At 39.0% G+C, this 15,062-nt stretch overlaps 1 protein-coding gene across 1 annotated transcript; it reads left to right on the forward strand.

The window, feature by feature from the left end:
• The first annotated feature begins 9,149 nt into the window (after positions 1-9,149).
• Positions 9,150-14,406, forward strand: gpr78b (G protein-coupled receptor 78b). Its single transcript, XM_037758827.1, has 3 exons — positions 9,150-10,171; positions 10,977-11,090; positions 13,076-14,406. The coding sequence occupies exons 1-3, from the start codon at positions 9,501-9,503 to the stop codon at positions 13,311-13,313; spliced, it is 1,023 nt and encodes a 340-aa protein (XP_037614755.1). The 5' UTR covers positions 9,150-9,500; the 3' UTR covers positions 13,314-14,406.
• Positions 14,407-15,062: the final 656 nt, after the last annotated feature.

Raw genomic sequence — 15,062 nt, forward strand, 5'->3', positions numbered from 1 at the left:
TTCTTTTTTTAATGCACAGGAGGTACTGTATATTTAGGAGCGCTTTTTATGTGAGGCTGTGATTGAATGAAAATCAGTCAATCAGTCACATTAAACCCTGATTGTGTGAGGAGCAACATGCATGTGGTTGCTGTATGTGTCGATGCTAATTCACATGAAAATCATATGAGAACTCGTTGACCTTAATGTGGTGAGTTATAGATGCAAATGGAGGCTTTAGTGTATTATGATATATATCTCATAAACTGTCCTCATAATGATCCTAAATACAGTTTATCAATGTGCAGGAGTGAGTATTTTCTAGTTTGAATGTAGTTTGCACTTGTGTTATACAAAATACAGTGGGAGTGAATGGGCCTCCATTGACTTTAATGCATTATCTAACTCATAAGAACTCATAACCTATACATAATGTCACGCTTAAGTACAGTTGATCAGTGTGTGATCGATTTCAAAATTCGGGTGAAATTTGTACTGTATACAGTTATTGAGTTATAAATATAATGGGAGTGAATGGGCCGCCATAGACTTTAATGCATTATCTAAATCATAATAACTTATACTGTACATGTCATCGTAACAGCTTAAGTACAGTTAATCAGTGGGTGATAGAGAGCATTTTGAAATTTGGATGATTTTTGTACTGTATACAGTTGTTGAGCTATAAATTAAATGGGAGTGAATGGGCCACCATAGATTTTACTGCATTATCTAACTTAAAATAACTCATAACCTATACATGTCACCATAATCAGCTTAAGAACAGTTGATCAGTGTGTAATAGAGAGCATTTTGAAATGAGGTTCAAGTTTGTACTGTATACAGTTGTTGGGTTATAAATACAATGGGAGTGAATGGGCCTCCATAGACTTTAATGCATTATCTAACTTACAATAACTCATAACCTATACATGTCATCATAACAAGCTTAAATACAGTTGATCAGTGTGTGATAGAGAGCATTACGAAATTTGGGTGAAGTTTGTATTGTATACAGTTGTTGAGTTAGAAATATAATGGGAGTGAATGGGCCTCCATAGACTTTAATGCATTATTTAACTTACAATAACTCAAAACCTATACATGTCATCATAACGAGCTTAAATACAGTTGATCGGTGTGTGATAGAGAGCATTACGAAATTTGGGTGAAGTTTGTACTCTATACAGTTGTTGAGTTAGAAATACAATGGGAGTGAATGGGCCGCCATAGACTTTAATGCATTATCTAATTCATAATAACTCATAACTTATACATGTCATCATAATGAGCTTAAATACAGTTGATCAGTGTGTGATAGAGAGCATTACAAAATTCAAGTGAAGTTTGTATTGTATACAGTTGTTTAGTTATAAATACAATGGAAGTGAATGGGCCGCCATAGACATTAATGCATGCAAAACATAGAAAAATGTATTAAATATGCAAATGTATGCAAATACTACTACTAATACAAAAGACGAAGAAGAATCATGCACGACAACATGATTCACCTTAAATGTGAGGTGCGATCAACAGGTTTTAATCTCATATTTTTAGTTGCCAGTCTTTTCTAATTGTGCGTCATATAACACACACACACACACACACACACAGCGTAGAGTGTGCGGCAGATGTTTGAGCCCAGTTTTGTCTCTGTGTGGTGCTTCAGGTCTGTTGTCACACACTGAGATGTGTGGAGGAGGCCATCTGTCACACCACTACTAACCCTGTAAACAGAATCCTGAGCTGTCATTCACGACGGGCCCACGTCTTTTCATCGTCACTGGTTACCGGGAAAATATATATCCGCAATAAAAACAAAATATAGCTCAGGCAGTATGTCTGTTTTTGGAATATGTCTTCATTATGATGTGCAAGCAGGGAGACTTCAGGTGGGCTTGTTGTTGTAAGATGGATTGGTTGCTGCTAGTGACTGTTTTTCACATGTATCACTAAGATCAGATATTGATCTGTACATGATGGATCATTGGGGTATGAGTATGAGCTCAGCACGTTCGAAAGGTTAATGACTTCTGACCTTGTTTCTAACCCTTAGTGTATCTCAATCCTTATACTGACTCAATATGAGCTGACCTGGTCAACATATTAACCAATAATTGGTTCCTTTCACAATCTGCTTGTAGTGACATTATTTTTACCTTGATTATTTTACCCTCTGACTCCTGTATGTTTTGTGTCTTTTGTGTCTATGTTTTGGTATGTTTTTAGTTGTGATGTTATCTGTCCATTCTTACTTGCTGCCCATCTTGACCTGATCTGGTTAAATAAAGGATAAATAATTACAAAAAAGTAGATAACAAATTATATTTATGTGAGAATCTAGACAGACTGTATTAGTGTCCTTAATATTATAAGTAAAATCTATTTTGAAAACGAAATGTCAGCGCAATATTTGAAGTTGCTGATGTATAATTAACGTGAAGCATCACATCTAACTTTTAGTGCTATCACTATATTCACTGTGAATATAAAGATATCACATGTTTGCAAAGCTATTTATATGCACACCAGAGGGGTAAGCTGACGAAGTGTGTGCTGAATTAGGAACATACTGGTGGTTTTGCATGCTTTAGTTCATTTTCCAAAGCATTCCGAATAGATTTTAGTGGTTAATTAATGTCAATATAATATGAAAATGAACTTGCAGAGTAGTGAAACTTGCTTGAAATACATAATCCATCACATTTAGCTACCTTTATTATTTTAGTAAAGTTGTGTTATCCAAAACATTGTGATGTAGTTTCAAGCAGAAACTATTCTTAACGGTGTAATTTCATATTTCTTATTGTCCACAAACCCACCATCAATGCATCGGCCCTTTTGTCAATACTTTGGCCCCCAGCTCCAAAGCCCATTTTGTTCCAACTGAAGAAGTCTTAAAAAAGCATATCAAAATATAGTTTCATTTTTCTTTTTCACAAAGTCCACATTTGCTTTGTGTATCTTAGGTTTTATTTCTCCGCGCTGGTGACAGCCATGGCCGGAGGTTTTTGGGTTGTCCGTCCGTACGTATGTATCATTATCATGAACGCATTATCTCTGGAACACCTGGAGCAAATTTACTTCAAATTTGTCACAAACGTCCACTTGGACTCAAGAATAAACCGATTTAATTTTGGTGGTCAAAGGTCAAGGTCACTGTGACCTCTCAAAACACGATTTTGGCCATAACTGAAGAATTCATATGCTAATTAAGACAATTTAACACAAATGTCTAACAGGATAAAATGATGAAGTGATGGCATTTTGGACAGACATGGACTTCAACTTGACTGGTTGGCGAAGGGATACAAACATGAGGTGGTAATTCTAGTTTAGAAATACTATGAATTGCATTATCACCCAATTTTGCTGTCACCCAATAATAACATAACTTATAAATACAGGAAGAAGTCAAACTAAACTAGGATTGACCAAAAAATATACATCAGTTCAGTTGGAAAATGGTTTGACAGTAACACAAATGACACACAATAGGTAGTAAATGGGCTACAATATGCAAAATAACTGGTGTAATCTATGAATGATTTAGTGGTTGAATAGCTCATGATAGAGTAGTAAGGATCTGTGCACTGCTTCAGAGTCTTTATTACACAAAGCTGTCCAAAGGCATCATGTTACCCACTACTGTATCTTCTGTTGTGACTCCGAGACAACCGCCAAGTTACCTAATGCATGACCTGAGACCTTCCTGGCCTCAGGCTGTACTGACTCTCAGGACACTGTAAAGGCAACGCAGTGCAGGAACAAGCTCCAAGTGACATCCCAGGTACCTGGAGGGCCGCAGGGGCATTTCGCTACTGTGCTGAGATCACACTTTTCTTTCTGAACATCTGTGTCTTGCTGCCCGAAGGTGATCAGGATGTTGGTTTGTATGAAGGTCAGACGCTGTTATGTAAGATCATTGGTTAGAATGGACAGTTGAAAGCTTTCAGAGGAGTCTTTGTTATGATGTTGAGGTCGTGAGGTGGCCACAAAGATCCATTTTGCTCTCAGTGTGCTCTGTTCCAGTCTCGTTCTCCCTGCAAAAACACCACATTTATTGTGTTGCTCTGTTTGTGCACACTGTACTCTCCTCAAGATTTAATTTAATCTAACAATCTGACCCTGCTAGGACTGCAACTAACCATTATTTTCATTGTCGAGTACAACAGGACATTTCCAAAATTGCTTATTTTAAACCCACCAACAGTCTAAAACTAAAGATATTCTGTTTACAATCATATAGAGCAAAGCTGTAAAACCTCACATTTGAGAAGCTGGTGAATGATTGGCATTTTTCTTTGGTAATAACTTACACAGTTTTCGTTGATGAACTAAGACAATGGTTCCCTGCCAAAACAAACACAAGACTTTCATCCAGGAGACCGCTGTTTGTGTACCATGCGTTGAGTTTCACTTTCACTTTATCAGCTGTCAAATCACATTTTCACTGTACAAATGCTGTAATTTTAAGCCCAACCATGTTGTTTTCTCCTAAACCTAACTATAGTGGTTTTATTGCCTGAACCTAAGCAAGTATTTTTGTTTAATTCACAAAATGAATCACGTGTTTACTGTAACCGAAAATTGACGGCGAGGGGTCTGACAAAGCATCAGTATATGACGAGTTGGGATGAGAACATGTTGAATGTTGGTCTGACATTAAAGGAACAGTGTGTAGCATTTTGGGGGGCTCTATTGGCAGATATGGAATATGTTATTATTAAGTATGTTTTCATTAGTGTATAACCACCTGAAACTAAGAATTGTTGTGTTTTCGTTAGCTTAGAATGAGCCCTTCACATATAGGGAGCGGGTCCTCTTCATGGAGTCCGCCATGTTGCTCCGCCATGTTTCTACAGTAGCCCAGAACGGACAAACCAAACACTGGCTCTAGAGAGAGCCTTTCATGTTTTTACGTTACCTGAAGGCCACCGTAGTTCTCTGACACACTTGTGAAACTGCGGAAACGTGAGCCGCAGAGTGCAAAACCATGGTACCATCAGCCACTGTCTGACTCTGCCGTCTGACTTCCGTTGCTCCTAAAGTAGTGTTATTATGGTAAGGATGGCCTCTGAGCGAGGCGAACGGCGTTACCGCAGTCTTGGAAAGGGAGGAGTGAGCGGATGGGTACTCTGTTGGTTGCAATCTGCAACCACACCATTAGATACTGCCAAATCCTACACACTGCACCTTTAAATACAAATGTAATATGACTTTTGGCTACCTTTCACTATTTTCGGGACATGTTATGAACAGATAAGTCAAAATAACCGTTAGTTGCATCCCTAATGTGAATTGGTGGGGCATCTTACGATCACATTTAGGGCATTTATTCCACCTATACTGCGCATCTCTGGCTCTTACCTCTAAAGATCTGCTTCCTTACTTTCCCTCTGTGTTTGACTCTGACTCATAATGAATTGGCATATTTTACCCAAACTCAGAGGTCCTTGAGGCGTTTTAGATGGAAACCTAAAACTGCGGCGGCTGATTACTCAACACACATAAATGCATCCCCTAAAAGCAATCTCATTTGCCGTTCTGATGCTGCTTCGCTCTGATACCTCGGTTAGGTAACACACCGGCGCTGAGAGTTATATTGGAGGTGACACCCCATCACGCCTATAAATAGCTTTGCACGTGTCCCCCGGGGCCCCAGCTGTAGCTTTCTCCCAGGCATTTGATCACTTAATTGTAGGGGACTGACATCATCACCCACTGCTGCTTTGTCTCTCTGACTTTCTGACTCCTAAACACACACTGGCACACATTGCACACCTTCCATAGCTTCGCAGTATGTGAGACTTTCATCAGCTGCTGTGAATATGATGCTTTAAAGAGGCAGTCACTTCACGTGCAGTTTACCTCATGGGTTTCCCTAAACTACATTTAATGATGACTCACCTAATCACTGTAAATACTCAACTATCATCGCCACAAGCTCTGAGCAAAGTGAATTCTCTGACGCTGTATCACTCTTACATAAATAAAACACTTAATTGGAGGGGATGGTGGATTCAGGCACAAGCCCATAAGCTTCATAACAAGTGGGAGTAGGAAGCGAATGAAAACGAGAATATATACAAAACCCCTGCAGGCTGCGTCTGACCCCAGTGAGTCACTGTCTACACAGGCTTCTCCAGAACTGGGCATGACTCAGTAACGAGCACAAACATTTTCTGAAGAGCACTTCTGCTGCCGGCTGCAGTGTGTTACTCCAGTTTGGATTTTAATGCTCAGTGTTTTGTGCCATGAATTAAAACAAACACTGGTGCTTTTCAATTCCTGAGCTAATTAGTTTTATAATGTAGTCCTTTTTTTTTTTTTAGACTTTTGTTTATTCCACAAGGATGAGTCAAGGTATGGACATATAAACAAGAGAAACATAAGGAGCTAATTTTGGGGGACTGTGGTGAACATAATGGTTACCTTGTAAGAGCTGCCATTAAATAGGCGTTATCAGTCACTATAAGCACCATAGATGTGGGTCAGTAGGGGCCTACTACACCCACTAGTAGGTTTTATCATCTATTCACGTGGTTGATCACAGAAAAAAGGTATAAAAGAAGACAACAGCGACTTCTACCAGATGTAGTAATTATGACAGGAGCAGAAGCGGAAGTCAGGCACTGTAGTGCAGCGTGAAAATCAATGTAGGGTGGAGGTCAGGGGCAATTGATATGACACAAAACACAGGGTTTTCACCCACAAGGCTCGGGATTCGCATCCTGTGTGAAAGCCAACAATGTGTAGTACAAGCCTTAAGTTTCGCTTTCACTTTTGAAACATACATGTAGTTATTTTAAGCCATAACGCGATGTTTTTCCATAAACTTAACCAAGTGTTTTTGTTGCGTAAACCTAAAAAAGTAATTTTGTTTCTGTTCAAAACGTAACGTTCCATGCAGTTTTACATGTAAGAACGTGTTGCACTTTTACAACATAGTAGGCCCCTACTGACCCACATCTATGATGTGACTGATAACGCCTATTTAATAGCCTGAAAATAGTCGAATGGGGTTCAATATCTGTGTGGGGGGGGGTCTACTTTCTGCTAAATCAGAAATAAAAGTGGGTTTTGCAAACTTATGTAAATTATGGCTGGTATATCTGATGCCAAGAAATTATGTCTATTGTTCGATATCTCGACACTGAAACTCAGCAGACGTCATATTTCAGAATAGGGCTGTCACGATATCAGATTTTCCCTACACGATTATCATGGCCAAAAGAATTCACGATAACAATGTTATTGTGATATCTATAGAAAATTTGAAGAAAAAAAAAAAATATATATGTATATATATAATTAATGATGCTAATGCTAATCAGTCAAATTAATCTTTATCTTTGTTTATTGTGTTACATGTATTACATGAATTATTATATTATTAACATGATATCAATATTTAATTTTTTAAATATCAGGGTTATAGTCAATACCAGTATATCGCGACACCCCTATTTCAGAAGATGAAATAGTAGATGTGAAAGACTTTGCACTCACATTTTCTCTTTATGAGCACCTTTAAAAACAAACTTTCCATGCAGGGGTAGAGGGGATTGACTGTTGCGATGTGATTTTTTTGTTTTGTTTTATTGATTGATGAGTTGCTTGATTAAAGGAGATTTGGTTGGCAGTGGCACCGTTCAGTGTCCTTCCCAGTGGAGAAATTGAAGTAGAATACAACATAAGACATAGATACATACATAGATAGATAGATAGATAGATAGATAGATAGATAATAACTTTATTGATCCCGAGGGAAATTCTAGTTTCCAGCCTCACAGTTTCATAGTGCAAAACATGTAAGTAAAAAGGCAGTAAAAAAGTTAGTAGTGCAAAGTACAAAGTACAAAAAAAATATACCAGATATAAAAATACAAGGAGATGAAGAAAACTTTCAAAAGTGAATATAGTGCAGAAGAGACTGTTAAAAGTGAATATAGTGCATTATTATCTGTCTAAGTTTCCTTATTAGTAATATATTTCTGTTGTCTGTAATTCACATTCCAGTCTTCATAACCACAAAATCAAATTGCCCCAAAGATGAAAAAAAACAAAACTGTGATTTGAGGTCATAGTTTACCAACATCAATCTTGTTTATTTTTTTGCTTACCAGACACAAATTATGATCGTGCACAGTGAATCTACAGTAACCACACGGTGGCTATAAATAATTCACTTCAGGAAAAAGGATCTATTTGCCCCCGCGTGCCTCTCTCCTTTGCGCGTGTGCACCTGGTGCCATTTGGTCACAGACAGACAGACAGACGCGTATCTCCAATAATCCAGGAGGAGCACATCACTGGATTTCTCTGCGCACTCTTCTTTTTGCCTCCAGATCCAACATTGATTTTGCAAGAAACTGATTGATTTGTATTTTACGCGCACAGTTTGCGCGCAGAAACCAAACAGCTGAGCAAAATCACTAGAAGTTCTCCAAATATGTAGGAAAGAAGAAAATGTGAGTTTGGATGTTTTGTGACTTACTAGGACAAGCTGTTCCCGTGCGCGTGTCTCTGGGTGTGTGTGTGATTCTTCACGTGATTATGTAAAAGAGATCATTCATTTCAGTACACTGTAAAAAAAAAAAAAAAAAGTGTAAAATAACGGAAACTTTCCGGGAGCAGGGGCGCCAGAAAATGTCTGTTAAAAACCGGAAAAATACCGTCCGTTAATTAACATAAATAAACTGTAAAAAAAAGTAATTATCTTTATATAATTAGCCTTTATTACTGTAATTTTACAAGAAATATTTTACTTTTAACATATATTTATTGTTAGAATAGAGTAATACACCGTAAATCTAAGACCATTTACCTATAAATCACAAATGAAACATGTAATTTTACGTTGCAAATGTCAAAATTTACATTAACTCTCAGAATTTTTTTTTTTAGAATTCCATGAAATCTTTTTCTTCTAACATAAATTAATTGTTAAAATAGTCATAAACATCTAAAAATATTAATTATACTTGTGATTGTGATTACAAAAAAATATTGTGAATCCAAGACCATTTACACATAAATCACAAATGAAATATGTAATTTTTAAAAAAAAATTCTGTCATTTTGAAATACAGACAAAAAATGTAAAATCTCTTTTTTTTTTACAGTGTAGGCATGCTGGTCCTCCTCAGTCCACATCCAGATCTGTGTGATGATGAGTGGGTCGCCTGCAGCACTTTAAAGCTCTGCACCTGTCGGATGTTAATGGGAAATAATCGGCAAGTTTGAGAAGAGAGAGAGAGAGAGAGAGAGATGATGGTGATGGTGATGGTGAGGATCAGCACGCTGGACAGCGCTCGTGGAAGTTGGAGAAGCGCACGGACGCATGGAGGATTTTAATTGAAACATCATTTTGGGGTTGAAACTGCAGCAGGAGGATTTTAATTGATCATTTTTTGTGTGTGAAACTGCATCAGGAGGTGAGATGAGCGACCATGGTTGATTATAAGTGCTTTTTATGACCAACAACAGGCTTGTCATCCTCTCTGAAGTGAGACATGGACTTTGCTGAAACCATCTTCGCTCTGTTCATCATCGTGGTCGCAATCGTCTCCTTGTTGTCCAACTTGTTGGTGCTGCTATGCTTCATCCACAGCACCGAGATCCGCAGACAGGTGCCCGGCGTCTTCACCATGAACTTGTCCTTCTGCAACATCCTCATCACCGTCCTGAACATGCCGGCCACTCTGTTTGGGATCATCAGAGACCAGCAGCCCTTTGCGGACTGCGTGTGCCACACGGTGAGCTTCCTGGAGACCTTCCTGACAGCCAACACCATGTTGAGTATGGCTGCTCTGAGCATCGACCGCTGGATCGCTGTGGTTTTCCCTCTCAGCTACTCCACCAAGATGCGCTACAAGGACGCGCTGATCATGGTGTGCTACTCGTGGCTCCACTCCTTCACCTTCTCGCTGACGGCGCTGCTCTTCTCCTGGGTGGACTACAGCCAGGTGTACGCGTCCTGCACACTGCAGCCGAGCGGGGAGGCAGGAGACCGGATTAGGTTCACCGTGTTCACCGTGGTGTTCCACAGCACCAGCTTCATGCTCTCTCTGCTCACCTTGTGCTTCACCTACCTGAAGGTGCTCAAAGTGGCCAGGTTCCACTGCAAGAGGATTGATATTATCACCATGCAGACTCTTTTCCTGCTGGTCGACATTCATCCAAGGTATAATTCACCCTATAATGCATTTCTTATTTATGTGTTTTCTTCATGCATTTATAATCTGAAAGTCTTTTTGTGTCATTTGTGGTGCATGCACATATGGCCAAGGGGGAAGAGGAGGAGGACACATTAACAAGGGGGAAAAGTATCTGAGATATTAGAGTATAACCTCCCTGACCTCTATACCCACTGGAGTAACTGGTGAAACCAAAAACATCTAATTACAATAATTCATGGATCTGTTCTGCATTTGCTATTTTTTAGCGTGAAACAAAGATGTTTAGCAAAGCAAGAGAAGAGAAAGCCGAGAGCCACAAAGAAGATCAGCATCTTCATCGGCTCATACGTCATTTGTGGTGCATGCACATAAGAGGGAGGACACATTAACAAAGGGGGAAAAGTGTCTGAGATATTGGAGTATAACCCCCCTGACCTCTATACCCACTGGAGTAAGATAAGATAAGATAAGATAAGATAAGATAAGATGAACCTTTATTAATCCCCAGAGGGAAATTCAGGTGTCAAAGCAGCAACATCAGCAAACAGAGTGAAACACAGGAGAGGTAAAGGTATACAAAAATGATAAAAACAATAATAGAGATATAAAAGATACAGAGTGAATGGGTGAACATAGTGTGTGCAATCCGTCAATAAATAAATGTAGTATGTGCAATAAATAAATGTAATATGTGCAGTCTATAAAGTGGTATATAGTGTAAAGTAAGTGCCAGTGGTTAGAGTCCTGGTGAAACCAAAACATCTAATTACAATAATTCATGGATCTGTTCTGCTTTTGCTGTGTTTTCAGCGTGAAACAAAGATGTTTAGCAGAGCAAAAGAGGAGAAAGCAGAGAGCCACAAAGAAGATCAGCATCTTCATCGGCTCGTTCATCATCTGCTTTGCTCCTTATGTTATCACAAGGTAAGTTGATCATTTCATTTACTGCAAAAACTCCTGCTCAACAATTTAAAAAAGACCCCACTTATAACAAATATAAATATGCAACCCTCATCTCTGCATCCAGACCCATTACAGTTGTTGTCCTAGAAGATGCACATCTGTCACACCCTCAGATCACATTAGACACAATTCAACACTTGGGAGTCACATTATAGTCTCTCTGAACCATGAGACGGCTCATTAGTCACCTCCATCATTGTCCTGTAAACAGGTGGCTTGCCATGCTGCTTCCACTGAAACACACACACAATACAATACAGTACAGTACAGACAACAAACAGTGGCTCCCAGAGAAAAGAGGAAATCCTTCCGAGGCCCACAAACCAGTTGTCAGCCAGATGTGGTGCCGACGATCCATCTCTTCTTTGACAGTTGTGGTGCATGCACATATGGGTGGGAAGAGGGAGGACACACTGAGGGGGAAAAAGCGTCTGAGATATTGGAGTATAACTCCCTGACCCCTATACCCACTGGAGTAACTGGTGAAAAATCGAATTACGATAATTCCTGGATCTGTTGTGCATTTAAATTAGCATTTATACACATTTACTGAAGGTAAAAGTGATAATATTGCTATTTTTGTTTTGTAACGTTACCTTAATTGGCTGAACATAAGGTACTGTACGTATATTATTATGAACCTTATGGTTAAATTTTTAAAAAGCCAAAGCTCTCTCCAGTGGTATTAAAAATTCAATGGATCTTCCCCTTGACATAAAAACAGTACATTATATAACATTATACTGTATATAGTATAAAACAGCGTTGAATTGGTATAATACTGAAATGTGCACATAAAACAAATCAAACAAAGAAATAAAGTAAAATACAATACACATTGTTATATATATTTCCTTTTTATGTATACTCTATGGAAGATTTAAAATGCCATTTCAAAAAAAGAAAAAGCTCCCCTGCACCTCCTCATGAAAACTAATGATATACTGTAGTGCTTTACATGTAATACTGGCAGGTTTGAGCTGTCTGCATTGAAATGCAATATGCCTCTTCACTTTTTTCTGTATTGTGAACAGAAAATTCCCGTCACTATGAAAAACAATTAATTCAGTTATTAAAGACAAAAGCTCAATACTTATAGTTATGTTATGTTTAATTATGACATAAATGTACACAACGAAAGGAAATAGCCTACATATTAGAATGTGTGTTGTATTTCAATTTTTTTAAATTTGTTTTTAAGTTGGCATTTTGAATCTTCCATAACATTTGTTTAATTGTAAAAACTTAAGGGGCGTTAAAAATTTAAAATAGTTTAAAATCCATTTTAAAAACTCATGTTAGTGTAGCACACAATATCCACATGAATGCATAAAATTGCACATAAGTAATGATGGTGAACATAGAATAGTGTATGGCTGTGTATTGGCAAGAATCTGGCGATACGATACATATCATGATACAGGGGTTACCATTCAATATATTGCGATACTGTAAGCAGGGCAATATATTGCAATTTTTTAAAATCTAATTTGAGGAAAAAAGCCATAGTATAAATAACACACCGCCATGTGCTTAAAATCGGAGTAAAAAAAAGTCGCTAAAAAAATGTATACTGTGTTTTTGAGAATCGTTACAGAATCACGAAACATAATATCGTGATACTCGATATTTTCGATATTTTCTTACTGTTTACCAAATATGCCTGAACAATTATTACCACTGTCATTGACTGAATGAAGGCACATGCGACAACTTTGTGCAGCTCAAAGGAACAAATTAAATTCGGAAAGATTTCAGACTACCCTCCCTTCTAAAAAAAAAGCACTTAAGCACCGCCCCCCTTTTTGACCTCCCCTTATAATTTCCTAATGTGTTAAAGTCTCTATAGGTTAGGTCTTACCTAATCATCTAACAACATGAACATATAGAAAAAAAAGATCTCTGACGTACTTTGCTCATTTATGTTTCTGCTGCCTCCCTTTCAGGTTGGCCGAGCTTCTACCCTTCGTGGACATCAACCGCCACTGGGGAATCATCAGTAAGTGCCTAACATACAGCAAGGCTGCATCCGACCCCTTTGCCTACTCCCTCCTACGTCAGCAGTACAAGAAAGTCCTGGTTACTGTCGTCAACAGGCTCCTCCGCCGTGACCTATACCCCTCGTCTGGCCATAACAGCTCTTTAGACACGGAGAACGACTACTGTCTCCAGAGGATCAGCTAATGGCAAACGCGCGGACATGGGCAGATACACACCACGGGCCAAAAATAAAGGTTGCCTCTTGGAAGGAGGTGGGAGGAGGAAAAGAATGAGACAGAGCGGACAGGATATTGTTATGAAGGGAACAGATTGTGGGTGGGGGGCGAAGAGAGAGCAAAAATAAGAAAGATAGTGGGTGGAGGAAAACGAGAAGACAGTAATGAGGGGGAGGATGAAGGGGTGAAGGAGAAGACGGACAGGGAGCGACGGGGACGAGGTGGAGACGTTGGCCTCAGACAGTATCGGTAAACAGGAGATCTGTGATTCATCGGCGACGGCAAAACACACACGACCACGCAGATGCACACATGGATCAGACAAATCAATTTTATCGAATAAGTCCTGGGTTCAGATTAATCTCAAACTGAGGGACCACACAGCTGGACGCCGGCCCCCTCTTCTCTCTGAGCGACATGTATAAAGTGGCCTTTTGTACTGTACCGACCACTTTGTAATGATTTCGGCAAATCCACATGTCGTGACCTTTTCCTCTGCCACGAAATGCAGCGACAGAGCTAAAAGCTGATGGTCGATAGGTGCTGGAGCGACGATGTGAAAAGAAGGAGAGACATTGTTGCTCCTGCTTCTGGATTAATGTACTTTTAAGGTGTGGAGACTCAACTTGCTGCACATTATTGCCATGTTCTGTATTGACCTTGTTAGACTACTTTGTCAGTCACTGAATATTGATGCACTTTGTCTAATTCTCTCAGAGCTACTATAGTTACAGGAGCCAAAGGCAAATAACATTTACACCATGATATTAAAAGATAAGACAGGTGGTGTTCTATATTTTTGTTATTGTCAACGAGTACGATGAGAAGACCAAAATCAACAATGTGTATCAACAAGATTTTGTTTTTTACATATTGCCATAATTTTGCCTCCTCCAACCAGTCAAGTTGCAGTTTACATCCATGTCCGTTCAAAATGTCATAATTTTAGCCCATAACATTTGTGTGAAATTATCATAATGAATTCTTGAGTTATGGCCAAAAACATGTTTTGTGAGGTCACAGTGACCTTTAACCTTTGACCACCAAAATCAAATTAGTTCATTCTTGAGTCCAAGTGGACGTTTGTGTCAAATTTGAAGAAATTCCCTGCAGGCTTTCCTGAGATATCGCGTTCATGAGAATGGGAGGGACGTGAGGTCACATTGACCTTGACCTTTGACCTCTGATCACCAAAATTGAATCAGTTCATCCTTGAGTCCAAGTGGATGTTTGTGCCAAATTTGATGAAATTCCTTCTTGTCGTTCCTGAGATATCACGCTCACGAGAATGGACTGGACGGACGTACAACCTGAAAACATAATGCCCCATGGGCACTGTAGTTTTTAGCAAATGTTACTCAAACAGGAGAAAATTGTGCCTTTTTTGGGACTATTTTCACATGTGGATTAATACACGTTTGGCGCATTGATGGGTATTTATGGCAGCAGTGCTGGGATGTTTGTTTGATCAAAAAGAAACTACAGTGCCCTGGTTCATGGTAATGAAGAAACATGTCACCCAGTGCAACAGTGTGGCTCATTGATGTGTTTTTAATAAAGACCACCCCAACTAAGTAAGCAAATTTGAATGCCAGGTGTACTGTAATGTCCGTTTTACCATGCTCCAAGTTACTACACCACTTAGTCTGCAAAGCATCTCTCTTTTGTTGCGTGTTCCATTTAATTAAATCCAACTCTCTCGTGAATTAAACAAGGC

This window comes from Sebastes umbrosus, chromosome 22, assembly GCF_015220745.1.
Source record: "Sebastes umbrosus isolate fSebUmb1 chromosome 22, fSebUmb1.pri, whole genome shotgun sequence".
NCBI classification, from domain to species: Eukaryota; Metazoa; Chordata; class Actinopteri; order Perciformes; family Sebastidae; genus Sebastes; species Sebastes umbrosus.